The sequence below is a fragment of the Sylvia atricapilla genome, chromosome 14 (genome assembly GCF_009819655.1).
Source record: "Sylvia atricapilla isolate bSylAtr1 chromosome 14, bSylAtr1.pri, whole genome shotgun sequence".
NCBI classification, from domain to species: Eukaryota; Metazoa; Chordata; class Aves; order Passeriformes; family Sylviidae; genus Sylvia; species Sylvia atricapilla.
Window position 1 is genome coordinate 13,027,020 of NC_089153.1, and position 15,993 is coordinate 13,043,012.

Consider the following 15,993-nt stretch of genomic DNA (forward strand, 5'->3'; position numbering starts at 1 on the left):
GGACAGATCCCCCTGGAGCTGTGCTGTGGCTGCATTCAACCTTGGTGAACCTTTGCTGAGATGCCTTCTCAGAGTGATCTCCTCAACTCCAGAGGTCAAACCCATGGTTTCCCTCTGGAGCTGTTGGCCACAAAGGGCTGTGCTGCTGTGCAAAGGCTTTTCTTCTGCTCAGTAAATGCATCCAGGGCTGCAGTAGCCTCTTTCTGCTGAGGAGTTCCCATTTTACCCTAAATGCAGCAAAATTTTCAGCAGAGCCCTGGGGATTGATTTCATTCTTTTGAGTAATTTCTTACTATTAAAAGTAAAGCAAGTCTGTGGAGGCCAAGGGCAGGGCACTCCACGGCCACAAAATCCTGTTCTTCACAGGTTGCCTTCACCAACCCACCCACCTGGGGGAAAATCACCTAGACCAGAGAGACCCTGCAGCTTATCTCAGGGTAAAGGTTCATTCAGGTGACATTGCTGAGAAACCTCCCTGATTTCCTGCCCTCACGACCTCTCCCTCTGCCCCTGCAGTCTGCTCCCAGTTCTCCAAGGGCGTCTACGCCATCTTCGGCTTTTACGAGCGGCGGACGGTGAACATGCTCACGTCCTTCTGCGGGGCCCTCCACGTCTGCTTCATAACCCCCAGCTTCCCCGTGGAAACCTCCAACCAGTTCGTGCTCCAGCTCCGCCCAGAGCTGCAGGATGCCCTCATCAGCGTCATCGAGCACTACAGCTGGCAGAAGTTTGTCTACATCTACGATGCTGACCGGGGTAAGTCGCAGCTCTGAGCGAGGGGCCACTAGGCAGTTAAAGGCAGGGGTCTAAAAGGAGGTTTTACCTCCAGAAGTTGTGGGTTCTGGGTCAACCTATGCCTTCCCTGTTCTCTTTTTCTCTTCTAAATATCCCTTTCTGCTGAAGGTGGGCACTGATCTAAATGAAGCATCAGACTGACCCCGGGGTGTGTGTGTGTTCATGGGGTCAGATCTGAGCCCCATCAACACAAGGGAAATACTTGGTGTGCAAATGGTTTGGAATTTGAAAAGGGGAAATTGTTTCTGTTCAATAGGCTGAGCTGTCAAACTCGAGGACACTGAGTCCCGAGTTTATAAACATGAACATTCGCTCAGGTCTCAGCTAAGCCAACAGCCAGGTGTGAAATGTGTGTCTCTGGCAGATAGCTTGGAAAACTCCAAATTCCCCATGTTGGTGCATGTCAGTTTCCTACATAGAAGAGCAAAAACCTTTGTGGGGTAATGGAAGATGTTCTCTAACTTTCTAAAATGCAAACAGAGCTAGAGAGCTCATCGCTCCATGGTTCAGTTTTCCCAGCTCTCAGAAGCCTTTTAAGCTCCAGGCTTGGAGGCTGCAAGCAAAGCAGACTTGTGTTGGATAGGGCAGAGGTAAGGTGATTCACATCTCTGTCCTGGAATTTATGATTATCCCCTGAAGGGACAGGATGGGCTTTAGAGACAAGGAGAAGGTATGAAAGCATCCCACCTGCTTTCTGTTGTCATGAGGCATGGGCACACTGAATATTCCACAAGCACAGGGTTGTCTGGGGTTGTCCAGCACGATTCCAGAGAATTGCCATGTGCGTCTCCTCTAGAGAACTGTGAGTGTAATTTAAGCAACATAATTCTCAAAGGAATGGTCTGCTAATGAGGTGCCGACAAGAGACAAGGATGCTGAGTGTGACTGTGTGCTGCGGTTGCTGAGGGTGCACAGGAGCACATAGGAGCACATAGCCTAAGCAGATAAAAGATGAGAAGGAAACTGGCTGAGAGAAACCATTATTTGGGTTATTTGGGTAGTTACAGACAGGAAGATGGGGATTAGAGTTTTTGTCTTAATCCCACAGCAGGCCCTGATCAACGAGACTGATCTGCTGATAACAAAGGAAAATCAGTTCTGGAATCATCTGCGCTAGGACAGAAAAAGCAGGACAGAAAAAGCAGGAAAAATTCCAGCCCAACTGAGTTTGGGCCAGATCTAGACTATTAACTGCTCTCTGTAGCTCTGCTGCACTCTCATGACTCCGTCTCCAGCCTGGCATGAGGCAGCTACACAGGCTGTCAGGAGGGTGGAAAGATGCCATTGCACAACTAAAACCTGGCTCTCCCCCTTCTCTTCCCACCCCAGGGTTGTCAGTCCTGCAGAAAGTGCTGGACACTGCAGCTGAGAAGAACTGGCAGGTGACAGCTGTCAACATCCTGACAACAACAGAAGAGGGCTACAGAGTGCTCTTCCAGGAGCTGGAGAAGAAGAAGGAAAGGCTGGTGGTGGTGGACTGCGAATCTGAGAGGCTGAACATCATCCTGAACAAGGTTGTGCTGGTGTGGGCCTTCTGGGAGGGGTCCTGCTCTTAGGCTGGGAAGGGTTGTTTCTCCCTGCAGAAGTTCTCCCCATTCTTGCCTGATTTTTATCTCCTTGTGGCTCTCATTGGAATTGGAGTGTGTGCCTTGTATCTGCCAGGCCTGCAGGAATTTCTCTGTTGTGTTACTGTGGGAACAGTCAAGCTACAGGAGCAGTGCAGACTCTTATGAATCCATACTGAGTGAGCTCCACTGCTCCATGTTCCCTCCTTGTCTGACTCCTTTGCTGAGCCCTTTACACCCCCCTTGCTCCCCAGTGAGTTTGCTTTGTGCTAATTCCTCCAGGCAGTGTGCGCAAGATGTGGCACCTCCTGATTCTGCTGAGTCTTTCTCCAGTTTTCCAGTTAAGGTGGAGGTGTGAATTGGCACTGCCAGATTCCTGGTCCTCCAGTCTCCATGTGCTGCACCAAATTCTCACATCTGTGCCACCAGGACAGAAGGATGGTGGTACATCTGTCCTGAATATGGATTTCTGTGGACAGGAGGCAAATACAAGCCCAGGGGCGAGTTGAGTTCACACTTCAAATCCAGACGCAAGACCTTTCCCTCTCACACCTACAGCCAAGTCCTTGCCCACCACCGGAAGGGTTTGAAAAGGGCCCTGCAGGCCAATTTCCACTGCTTTACTTCTCATTATCAGCTCATTCTTACCTCCTGCTTCACACATCTCCTTTTCTAAGGTACCTGTCGTCCATCTCACACTTCAGCTGCTCCCTGTCTGGGACAGGGACTGACATTTCACCAGATGCACAGCTCAGTGAGGAGCACAATCCATCCCTGCTGGATGTCCCTGGGTGCTCCTCTGTGACGTGCAATAACAAAGCAGAGAGCAGGTTGTAACCTCAAAGCAAAGGTCACATTCATGAAAGAGAAAACAGGTTATTCCACAGGATAAAATCTTCTCTCTGGCTATGGAGCAGCTGCAGTTGAACAAAATTTTGGAGAAGACCTAGGCAATGAATTTGGCTTTTCTTTAGAGTATATCAAATTTCTAGGATTAATAGTGTCTGGTTTCTAAGCCTGGTTTGTCTAATAGAATGTTAAGTTGTATAGTCAAGTATAATCAAATCGTCTCTATATGGGCAGGAAAAGAAGTCTTTCTTTCAAATTTCTTCACATAGCTGGAGCAAGAGTTAAACATAGATATAGGAAAATCTATTTGTAAGAACACTAAAAATCCAGATACTGTGATTATTTGTTTTGCAATGCTATAAAAATATCAGTTCCCAGGGAGAAGAGGTACAAAGCTGTGTTTTACTACAAAAATTACAGAGCAATTCCAGCAGACATTTGTGCCTGGGAGGTAACACTCCAGTGAGGGATAGGGCTGTGAACAGCTTTTTCAAACCTGTGTAGTCCATTTCCATCCTTTTTTACATTCTTGTTGCAAGTCCACCAGGATTTCTGAGAGCAGAGGTAGTTGTCCCAGTGTGAGAGAGTGATGCCAGCTTTTTCATAGTGTACAGATAACTGGAGGGATTCAAAGATAGTGTTCAGCTCATTATCATGTGAAATTCAGCTGGGACTGCAACTTGGGCTCTAACTTGGGCTTCTGGCTGGGCTCTCAGCTCATCACACCAGCAGCCTCGGTGGGAATGTCACTGTACTCTTTGCCCTGTCCCTCTGACTGTCTGAGGTATTCCAAGAGCTGCCTCAGCCTCTAGGGGACATTTCAGTGCATTTATCTTCTTCCCTGACAGGCCTGTCTCTGTCTGTCACAGCAGTGGATTTGTGATTTGTGCTCCATGGTGAGCAGGAGAGCTGTCCAGTACCCATGCCTCTCACACACACGCTGCTGCTTTTCATTTCTCCTCCGTACACAAACCACAAATAACACCAGTGACTCCAGCTGTGGAGGAGCCAGTGCTCTGTGTGTTAAAAATTACCTGATTTCTCTCTGGGAGATTTCTCTGTGTCGTGTCTCAAGGGTTTGATTTATCTTTGCTGAGGTAGCTGTCATTTGTGAGCCAGGCCTTGGCTCAGGGCAGGTTGCCGTGGGGTTGTGCTGTGTAGCCTTAATGGGATAAGTACTCGGTGGGTTGTGTTCCATCAAAGCCCTCTATTGTTTCTTCCTCATCTCTCATTAAAATGAGTAACTGGAATTTCTCCTCTGCCAGTGTTTCACTCGGAGAGGATTTCTCTCTAATAGATGTCAAACTTGCCCATTAAGAAGTGGGTAATGAAACCTAGGTGGCCCAAGTGAGCAATCAGCATGCAGCCCAGCACAGCCTCTCACCACAGTCAGGAGGAGTGATAAATGCTGTTATAACCTCAGCTTGCTACTGCTGTCCGGACACATTAGGACTGAGCAAGCATTTTAAAATAAATTAAGATCACAAATAACTGTGTAAAACACAGGAAACGAGCTTCATAATTCAGGTGGATGGGCTGTAAGATTAACAGCTCAGGGAGAGCTGGATGGCAGCCCTCTCCGGTTCATCGGCTCTGACACCTCATAAAATAACAAAGGAGACTTGGGGCCGAAGCAGCCAATGCCAGCTAGTGTTGACACTGGAGAAAAGGGGAATTGGATCATAATTCTTAGACATCCCAGTGCACCAGAGATTCTCCTTCCTCCTCCGAGGTCTGGGACTTACTGCAAAGGTCAGTCTCAGCTGATGGATGGAAAGGACCAGGTTTGGTCTGGCTTTGCTTCTTAGATCTGGCAGAAGAAGATACTCAGAAAACCACCCATAATGAGGTTTATATTTTCATAGCTTTAGGTAGACAGAGGGGGTTTTTGAGAGCTCCAGACACCTCAGCAGAAGCCACACGGAGGGATCCTGTGCAGGGAAGCTGGTGGAGCTGGCATTAGCTGTGTAAGGAACTGCTTCTAAATGAAGCCTTCATTGGAGTTAATTGCCACCCCCACGTTAATGCTGAGAACCAGATGAGTTTTATTATGCATACAAGAGCACTTCATCAGAGAAGGGCTAAGGCAGACGAACCAGTTGCACAGAGCAAGTGTCAGCTCATTTATAATCCATTTGGAAATCCCTAAATGACTGCTCATGATAATCTGGGAGTGCTGCCCCATGGGGAGGATCAGTCTCTGCCCTCATCTGACACTTCTCAAGTACCTGCTGCCAGCCTGGTATCATAGACAAGTCCTGGGTGGACTGATTTCTGGTTGAATCTGACACAGCAGTGGTTTTAGGATCATTCTGGCTGTGAGGATCTTTCTGTCTTCTATGCAGTTTGTGCAGATTTTGCCTCTGTGTTGGCAATGCAGGTAGCAATTCAGGATCAATTCATACGACAAAGGAAAATAAGAGGTTGAGTTGCCAGCCAAGAAACCTAATGGAAACAGCACAGTTCTCCCAGAAACTGGCAAATCTTGTGTTTGTACAATCTTTGAGGGCATGTTGCTTTGGGCCTTTTCTTTCCCCTTTCTTCTTTCTGTATGTAGAGTGGCTCAAATGCAGATGGCATCTGACTCCAGTAAACTAGTAAGAATTCAACAGTGCTGCTGGAAATCAATAGAGGGGAATTTCAATGAAAAAATGGAGTCAGCAAGAATAATAGACTTTTTAGGTGTATTCTTTCTGTACTCTTTTTAAATCAAGGGAAAAAAAGACAGAGCTCATCTCATCAGTGCCTCTGTTCTCCCAGTCACAGGCAAAGCTGCAACAGGTGGAAAAGGAAAAAAAAAAAAAAAAAAGGAAACATTTCCAGCTAGCATAGAAAAACTCAGTTGTTACAGATTGGTAAGCAATTTTGTTGCTAAAAGAAAATAAAAACCTGACTCTGCAGTGTCAGGGACAAAGGAGTAAGAGGCAAAGCACATGGCTTGCCCAAACAGCTTCACTCTGGAGATGTAGTGTAAACTACACTGGTGCACTAAAGCTGAAAAACTTACCCATGACCTAAACTTCCAGCCATCTCTCCAGGCAGGTGTTTGCAGCAGGGGCTGTAGCTTAGAGGATGTGCAAGATTGTTCTCTAGTCTTGCTTAATATTTCATTTGCATTCATAGGACACACGGACTCCAGCTCCCCATTTGTTCCTTTTGTGTCTGAAATACAAATCTTGTTAAGGCTTTTTTTTTTTTTTTCTCCCCTGAGCCTGCAGGAAACAGGTTGGTTTGGTTGTTTTCTCTCCCTGCCTGTACAATTTTCTTGGGGATCTTTCCTGTCTAATTTCAGATTTGCTGCTCAGATATCATGTGTGAAAGCTCTGACCATCCTCTAATAAGATTGTGAACTTCTCTTTTGCTATGTCTTCCTGCTTACAGCTGAATAGTATCAGGAAGGAGAAATAAGAGTGAGAAAGGGCCCTTAACTGAAGTTCTTTCTTAGTTATCTCTGCTAATTATCCTTATTTTTTATCTTGCAGATCATCAAGCTTGAAAAAAATGGGAATGGGTACCACTACATTCTGGCAAATATGGTGAGTTACCCCAATTGGTGGGTTTTTTCCCTATCTCACAGCTTTGTAAAGCACTATAATTACAGAGCTGTACACCTTTTTTCTCATCTACTTTTTAGGTAAAAAAAAAAATACCAAAGCCTTTTGCTGTGTTCTCCTTGTGGAGTTTTCTCTCTGCAGGGTGTCTCCAAGTGTGCTGGGATTTTGTGGTGGTTTGACCTTGGCTGGATGACAGATACAGACCAAAGTCATTTAATCACTTCTCCCTTGGTGCTGAATGAAATCTGACTGTCATGGCTCTAGGGAAAGAATTGAATGCAAAGATTTCTGTAAGGGAAGGATTCTCCCTTTAATGCAGGGACAGAGCAGCATTGGGCAGTGGCAGGACCGTCTTTCTGGAGCAAGTCTCACAGGAGGATGGAAAATTTCTTTGCCTAGGGAGATTAGGGGAGAGGTAAGAGAGAGAAATGGAGGTTTTCCACAGTAGAGCTCCTACCCTCTTCTCCCCAAATGTGTCCATCCACCCTGGAGGATGCACAGTAGAGGCTGGGCTGCTGTTGGCAGTCTGGAGCCGAGGCTGCTCCTCCTGGGACTCCTGTGTCCCTGTGGGGTGAGCCATGTGCAGGCTCTGGACTGGTTCTTTCAGCATCTGGGAGGCAGCACGTCAGCCCTGGGGTAATTAAACTTTAAACTACCAATTAGTCAAGCAGTTGCTGCCCTTCTCCTTTTCTCAGTCCCAAGAGAACTCTGTAATTTACCAGGCAAAAATGGCCACATCATTACCCTGCAGTGCCCTGTACTGACCCTGCACCCTGTGCTGGCTGCCTACCGTGTAATTACAGAGATAAAAATGTTACCTTGTGCAGGGGGAGACATGCAAAACCATACAGCAGCCAGCAACTTCAGTTGCTGATTTAAAAATAAAAACAGTTATTATTTGTCTTAACCCAGGTCCTGGATGTTTATGAAAGTCTCTTCATTAAAGTTAAGCAGGAAAGTGAGCTGGAGTCACTGGAGTGAGCATGTCTGTGCAATTTTAAATACACCCACTTGGAAGGCTGAATGAGAACATCACCTCTTCCCTCTGCACAGTTGCATAAGGAAAAATGCATGAAAGGCAGGAGGTGAACTGAACTAACACTCAGGGTAGGACATTTGAAGGACATTTCCCTCTGTCTTAGGATAGCACACTCCCCCACCTTCACCCTAAGTACACTTGTCCCATCTTTAATGTGTTTTCTCAACCTTTGCACAAATGCTGAGAGGACAGAGCTGGCTGGAAGAGGTTGCATACTCAGCCAACATGGGTTATAAATAATTAACTTGGAGCAAAAGGCTTTTCATTTCTCCAGCCCCTCTGCAGGGACATTCTGCCTCCCACTGCAGCCCAGTGGAGGGGACTTTGGGCCTGATAGGACCACCAGAATTCACTGGTGTGCTTCCCAAGCAGCTTGGATTCCAGGAAGGAGCAGAGTGGAAGGAATTCAAGATTTACCTTTGGTCTTTCCTCCTCCTTAAAAGCCAGCATCACACAAGGGCCAAAAGTCAGAGAAGGGAATATTTAAAGAAAGAAAAAAGAGTAAGGGATAGTCAGACAACATGGGAAAACTATTTTTAAAATTATCCTGGAACCCCTCAAGGTTAAGAAGGTCCTTTCCAGGGCAGAACAACGTGGGCAGGTTTAGATACTAGAAGCCAAATCAGTTCCTGTAATGCACTGCACCCACGTGAGAGCTACTGGATAATGGGTTTAGCAAAGAGAATGACAAAAAGGTCCTGAAGATCCCATGTTTCTGAGACCACAGGGCAGCAAGGAAGGACAGCAAGCTTCCTTCTGTGGGGCTGGCCGGGGATTTTATAAGAGATTGTCAGAAGCTTGCATCTGGCAGGGTTAAACCCTGGTACAAATACTCTGATCCAAGAGATCACAGTAGTTTCACCCTCTTCTGAGGACATCTCATCGCTGGATTAGAGCCTTCAGAGGGTGTAGCGTGCTGTAATTTATTCCCCTGACTCACACTCATAGTGGTAGACCTTAAACACCCCCCATTTCCCCCTGTAGACATGTCCTAGGATGACAGGGCTGTGTTGCCCACACACACACACACACACACACGTACCCTCGTGCGCTCCCGCGTGCCTGGAAAACAGCCCTGCTCTGGGGAACTGGCTCATTCTGGAGCACTGAGTTGTCAGAGAATAAATTAGGAGCTAAAACCTGGAAGTGTTGGGTTTCCAAATGAGTTCTATTTTGTGCCCGGGGCTGGCTGAGGCAGCCCCGAGTTTAAGACTCTCACCCTGTGTGAAGATCAGGTCAGGGGAATCCTCAGCTGGTTCACAGCCACCGATTTTCCTGCACTAGCTGGAGCAAGGGGAGGAATTTTCAGTGTCTGCCTTTTGCCTGACTTACTTGGGTATGGAAAAATGGGGACACAGTTAAGGAAATGACACATCGGAAGAAAATACTGGGAAAAATTTCTGAATAACTGTGGAATATCAGAGAGATACAGAAGCTCAATTGGACTTTCTGGCCCTGGTACAGTGGAAGCCGAGAGAGAAATAAACTTAAGGCAAGAACAGAAGTGAAGGCATCATATCTGGTCACTCTGACCCTCTGATGCTCACCAGTTTGATGAAAGAGATAACAAAGGACATTACTAGCATAAGAAGAATTATCAGAAGATTGTGTTTCTAAAGGGGATGGAGACAAAGGGGTCAGTGTTGAAAATTTTGTACAAATGTAGTGACCTATAAATACTACTATAAATACTACTATAAATACTAGTAACATAGCGTAATGAACTGGCTTTGCTTTGCTGGCAAAGTCTGTGTCTTCAATCCCTGAAGATAACCCCACTTAAATTCCATTTTTTATCTATATGCTTGTTCAGAGTTATTCACAGCCAAAAAGTCCAAGCAGCAGCACACCACTGCTCAGTTTCAGCAGCTTCAAACTGGTATTCCATCAGGAATGCAAAACCAGTTTGCAAGGCAAGGCTGAATAAAGCCTAAAAAAAATCATCCATAGGCACATTTTGGAATGGAGGAATTCCCTGTCTGGCCACAGCAAATCCATGAGGAAAGTCACTGCCTTGCATTAACCTTGCTGTGTGTTTGCCCAGCAGTTGCTCTGGGTGAGCTGTAGTAAAGTGCTGAGCAGGATTTGACAGCAGCAAGTGAAAGCTGGTATTTCCTAGCAGGAACAGCTTTCTTTTTCAGTGAAATTGCTGTTGCCAAGGTGAGACAATAATATTTCTGTGTTCACAAACAAAATGAAACCATTCTGCACCTCAGGCTACGAGCAATCATCCTTCTCTGAACCTGCTATCCCTGCTTGTCTTGTCTCCCCAGCCCTGCCTGTCCCATGAAGGTCTGACTGCAACATCCCTGCCAGGGCAAGGGGTTTTGTGAGCATCCCTGCCTCTCCTCAAGTCAAATTTGGTACTGTTCATGGCTTTTGCAAACTGATGAAATCATGGTCTTTAACCAGTATCCATCAGAGTTACCCCAGTTAGCTTTTACCAGAGCTAACCTGGATATTTGTCAGGTGCACTGGCACTGGGGGTTTGCAGTCATATCCTTCTCTCTCTCATTCCCTCTGGAATTCAAAGAGATTTGGCAACTTTAAGAAGTGTTTGTTTTTGTGAGTTTTATTTTTCTAAGCTTTGTTCTCAGCCTTTGAGATCATCAGTTCTAGCAACCACAAAGGGAAAAAAAAGAAAGCACAGTCAATACTATCAGAGGAACAAGCTTAGAAACTTCTGGGATTCCTTCTTTTGATGTTCAGGCTTTTTGCCCATAACCTTGGCTTTGTGTATCTGTTTGTCCTACGCCATGGATGTGAGCTGACTACTGTCAGTAGTGGGAGAGCATCAGCTCTCTTGGGCAGAGAAAATTCCTTGTCATTAAATAAGTGACATTTGTGTGACCTGTTTTTAAAAGAAAAGTATGAAACACAGCTGCCACATAGAGTGTTTTAGCCTCTTTTTTCTTTCCTGGTGCATTAGTCCAAGTTGTTCTTTTAGGAAATGCTCTTTTTTTTTTTTTTTTTTTTTTTTTTTTTTTTTTTTTTTTTTTTTTTAGATGAATAGAAAAGTGTACAAGATTGCTGATGGCAGGGGAAACAGGGAAAAGTAAAGATAAAAAAAGTGTTGATTAGTGAAGGTAAGGAGTTTTTCCTGTGCCATTCTACATCAGCCTGTGTCAGCACTGAGTTAGGGCAGTTTCTCTTTGCTGGCAGTTTTGGTGCTGGTGAAGGTCACCAGTGATGCCTTAAGGAACCTAGAAATAAAACAACACACTTTTGAGAAAATATTAGTATAGGAGGTAATACAAAGGTTGGTCTTTATTGGAGGCCTCTGGGGAAAATGTCCACAAAATGCCCACCAACCTACGGAGTGAAGACAGTGTTATAACTTTAGCAATTCAGCATAATTGATAAAAATCACCAATTAAGAGCACAAGAGGTGATGCAATTTCCCCCAGTTCAACTGTCTTTAAATTCTCTCCCCTCAGATGGAAACTAACCTTTGTTTATGAAAATGTGACTTGAAGAGCTGTCTTTCAGCCTTGCTTCCCAGAAAGAGCCAAGATAGGATTGAGCCCTTGGGAATGTGTTTTGTCTTTCTGCCTAGGGAAAAGGTAGGGGAAGGTACTGGGAAAACTAGCCATGGATACAATAGGCAAGAGCTACCAATACATCTGTAAAGAATACAGAGAAGATATAGAAGAAAACAAGCAAAAGTCCTTTGGCATCATCATTTCCCCAGCACAGCAGCTTTGTCAGCAGAGTGGCTCCAGCAGGAGTCAGGCCAGATGTGCCGGGTTTATTCAGTTTGCCTGTGGATTGGATGGGCAGCTTTGATTTTTTTTGCACCCAAAAAACAGAAGGAAGAGCTTCTGCACCACCAGGGCTGGGAGTCAGCAATGTGAGACCCACACTGGGTGCAGAGTGGAGAGGAGCCCTCCCAAACTTGCCATCCACAGGCAGAGAGCAGCTCCCTGGGGCAGTGCAGGACACCCACACCTGCAGCACGTGCTGTGGCTGTGTGAGGAGGGTCTGTGGTACCCAAGGAAGGTCTGTACCTGCCCCAGCACAGTGACACCCCTGGCACTGCCTCAGCACAGTGTGACCTCTGCCGTGTGTTGATGGTTCCATTCCGTGCTTGCCTAAAATGTTGTATTTCTGTCTCCTATCAGCTTGAAATCTGCTGTTCATCTGAGTCCCCCTCAGTTCTCAGTGCTGTCTCCTGCCCCCTGAAGTGCTGCCGGCTGGTGGCACAAACAAGGCCAGCAGTGCTCAGGTGTGCATGGCTCTCTGATTTGAAACTCTGGCTTGGTGGAGTATATATACAAAAGGATGTGTACAGCATCTCCTTCTCATCCTGGCAAAGTCTCAAGATGCCTGGTCTTGCAAAAATTCTATTATTCTACTGGAAAAAGATGTACTAAGTTACTTCTAGGGTTCTAAAGTTATGCCTGTTAGACCTTTCTCCTTCCTGAGAGGTTGGTGCAAGTAGGCTCATGAGACAAATTAATTTTCTGTGCGGAGAAAGACAACAAAATATCTCAGTGAAAATTCTGCGTTTCACTTCCAAACAGCTTTTCTGTCCTGACTTAAAAATTATCAAGCAGAAGAACCCTATATAACATTATCTCATCTGAATTACTGATAGTAAAAGACACAGCAGTGCCTTGAATTAAATTTTACTTAAACTCGAGTGTCTCATGTATAAGAAAATTATCTGGTTTGATACAAAAATTGCCCACACAGGAGAATATGAACAGCAACCTTGGGAGGATTTTTGCAGTAGTTAATGAGGGAAAAAACATGAGTGACTTACTGTGGTTTAAAAAAATCAGAGCATCAGGTGAGTAACTGACAGCTTATATTACAGCTATTGGAAGGGAAAATGTGTTTGCTTAAATTTCAGCAAAATGGTGTTAAACTAACAGGTTTTCTCAGCCATTTGCAGTCTCCTAATCCATTACCCCAGCTCAACTGGCAAGTGGTGATGTGTAAATCCATAGTGTCTGCCTCATGGTGACTTCATTTGCACTCTTTTCTAGTCAGAACATGCTTAGCTTAGGCTTCCTCAACCAGATTTATGCTTCTGTTTGCTAGACAAAATATTCCATTACTGATGTTTTGGTCCTTGTAAACTGTGATCAGGTCATCCCTTAATCATACCTTTGATTGAATTCATGGCATCTGCTGCTGCACGGCACATTTCCCCAACCTTTAAATCAGTTTATGCCCTGAAAGCTCTCTAATGCACAAACATCCACCTAGAACATCCCTTCCCCTGCCTGGACTGAGCCTTCTGACAAGATGTGTATGGTCATTAATATCCACAATGTGCTGCAGCTGCAGGATTGGGCAAATAACATCACAAAGCAAATCTGCAGGTCTGCACCAAGGAAAAGTTGCTGTTCATCTCTAACCCCTTGTGCTTAAAATCTGGATTTTTCCCCTGACTTGGTTTGTTTTGTGTCTATAGACAGGACAAAACACTCTCACCAAGCTGCAGGGTTGGGAAGCTGTCTGACAGTGCCCCCCTCTCCTGTCTTTCTTTTCACTTTCTTCACTTATTCTAAGTCACAGTGAGGACTCACACGTTTTGCTGCCTCAATGGGATTTGACACATTAATAACTCTGCAGAGGAGAAGAGGCCCTCTCCCACTGGAAGGCACACTGGAAGGAGGCTGGAGCAGATGGGCTCTTTTTTGACACACCCTCCTTGTTAATACAAAGTGATGGGAGTGAGGAACGATGCTTCACTGGAGAACTTAAGCTTGAAGATAATTTGGTGTATTAGAGATGCTCTGTCTGGAAACGCTCAATTTCTTGCTCCCTGCAGTAAGTCACTGGTGTACCTTGGAATGACAGGAGCCACTTTGTATTCACTCAGCTGATCTACAGCCATTCAGAAGCAGAAATTATGTTTTGCAAAGTTTCTTCTAATCGTAAAATCTGCTAGAAGGAAGTAGTCTGCAAGTCATGCATTTAAACAGACTGGGCCAGTTTCCTGATGCTGCCACAGGCTCCTGTGGCATCCACCCAAGCTCAGGGTGAATTGTTTAAATGCTTTTGGCTTGAAAAGGAATATTTCAGTGTGCAACCTATTAAAGAAAAGAGAAAGCAGACTCTAGTCTCTTCATCCCAGACAGAAAGAGATTTAAAAAAATCTAATACTCCTCTCTGGGATGAGGGGGCTCTGTTAGCTTCAGCCAACAAGCCTTCTCCTGGCAATTCAAGAGAAAAGGGTGTTTTTTCCCTCTCCTCATTCAAAGCTGAGTTTACCAGTCTCAGGGGGAGAACTGGAGAGTTCAGAAGATGCAGCAGGAGGAGAGAAAACAGCACTGTTTCTCAGGAATGTGTCTGTCTTCAAGGAGACTTTTTAATGCCCTTTGTCCCAGGAAGAGAGGAGGCTTGGAGCACAGGCAGGGAGGTTTTCAGCTGGGCTGCGGGGTGGTTTTTGAGCTGCTGAGCTGCAGCCCAGAGCTCAGCCAGTGCTTCTGCAGCTTCAAAGGCATCACAGAAGGCACCTGCAGGGAAAGGGCCAGCAATTAATGTGAGCTCAGTGAAAAACAAAGAGAATCTGGAGATGTGGGTGCATTCCCATGGGCTGGGATGGTGTCCCACAAGCAGCTGTGCCACCAAGGGTCAGCCGTGTGAGGAGACAGAGGTTTAGGACAGTGAAATATGAGGGTGAAAGGAGAGATGTGGGGAAGTCAGTGATGCTCCAGATTTGAGGAGGGTCATGCACAAAGGGATGAGGTTTTCCCTACACTGACAGCTGCCTGCACTGCCCACTCAGTGTTCTGGCTCCTCATAGTGTCCAGGGTATAAATTAGGAGCTGGTTCATTTCTGGAGGGACTTTCTTTTCAAGGCAGATCCTTCGTGGACCACTTAATCAAGATGGATTCATGAGGCCCATTTCAAGTCATCAGTCTTCCTGCATTATGCATTTCCTTTGATGATTGAGCCCACAAGCAGTGGAGAGGAATATAAATGTGTCACTTGCTGACACCTCTCCCAGCAACTAAGGCAGAGAATGGGACAGTAAAACAACCTTTGGCTGAAAACTGCTTTCAGTTTAAGAACAGCATAAAGAACAGATGCATCAAGGAAAGCACAGTGAGGATAACCCCCTTCCCAGTACTGTTTTCTATCTGAAGCCACAAAGGTCTGTAATAGCTGCCCATATTATTTCCTCACAGCAGCTCCCTGCACATAATTGCTCTGTGAGGTTCATTAATGCAGAGAGGAGCCCGTGGTATGGGCTAAAGAGCAAGTTCCCTCCTTTGAACCCAGCCTGGCTGCTGCTGGAGCAGTGTGATGCAGATGCTGTGAGTCAGAGCAGGCTGGAGGAGGGAGCTGCCTCAGCCCATCAGCTTGGAGGGACCAGATTTTTGTGGTTTATTGTCAGCCTGCTCATTCCGTGGCATTTGGAGAGAGCCAGGCGTTTTCCAGGCATGTGCAAGGCAGGAGACCACGTTCTCTGGTTTGCTGCTGTGGTTTTGTGAAGTGAATTTAAATCAAAGGGACAGCTGATCCTGCCATGGGGTGGCTGATGGGATGGTTTGATGGTTCCCAGGGATAGCTGTGCCTACAGGAATGTTGTCTCCCCTGGAGCACCTCTATCCTGGGCACTGCTCCTGCTGCTCCGTGCTCCCTCTGTGCCTGCTTTTCCTGGGGTCTGGCGTGTGAGTTCCTGTATTCCTCCTCTTCCTCCCTGGGGGATTTCAGTGCTGTGCAGAGAGGTGAAGTCTGATACCTGCATGTCCCACAGACACATCCCAAACGCTTCAGATGTCAAGGGCTTGAAGCAAGTCACACACACCCAGATTCCAGGGGCTCAGCTCATTTCACAGAAGTGTGCTCCAGCCATGGCTGTTAAGTGGGGTTTTTCCCAGTATCCCTGGCAGATTTTAGAATCCCTTTCAAAACTCTTTGATCGCTCCATGGGACCACACAGAGTGCATCCTTCCAGAACTGTTCACTTCTTGCTGTGCTTGATTGGATGACAGAGGGAATCATTTCTGGGCTGGTTCTTTCCCACACAGGTTGATGCTAACCATATTACTTCAAAAGCACAGCTGCTGCCCCTCAGTCATGGGCTACGGATTTTCCTTAGCCTAGTTTTAAGAATTTATTTTCTGTTTCCCATAAAGCCAATTGAAAACTAAATAAAAGATGTCTTTTTTTTTTTTTAAATATGTATCTATAGTTAGTACAAAGTGACAGATGATTGGTGATTTCTTT

General features: G+C 45.8%; 1 protein-coding gene across 2 annotated transcripts in view; it reads left to right on the top strand.

Annotated features, from left to right (window-relative positions):
- The first annotated feature begins 521 nt into the window (after window positions 1-521).
- Window positions 522-15,993, top strand: part of GRIA1 (glutamate ionotropic receptor AMPA type subunit 1) — a 63,688-nt gene continuing 48,216 nt past the window's right edge. For both annotated transcript variants that reach the window (XM_066329207.1, XM_066329206.1), the window contains exons 1-3: window positions 522-756; window positions 2,125-2,309; window positions 6,692-6,745. In XM_066329207.1, the coding sequence (XP_066185304.1) occupies window positions 582-756; window positions 2,125-2,309; window positions 6,692-6,745 (414 nt within the window). In that variant the 5' untranslated portion in view covers window positions 522-581. The remainder of the gene's footprint in view (window positions 757-2,124; window positions 2,310-6,691; window positions 6,746-15,993) is intronic.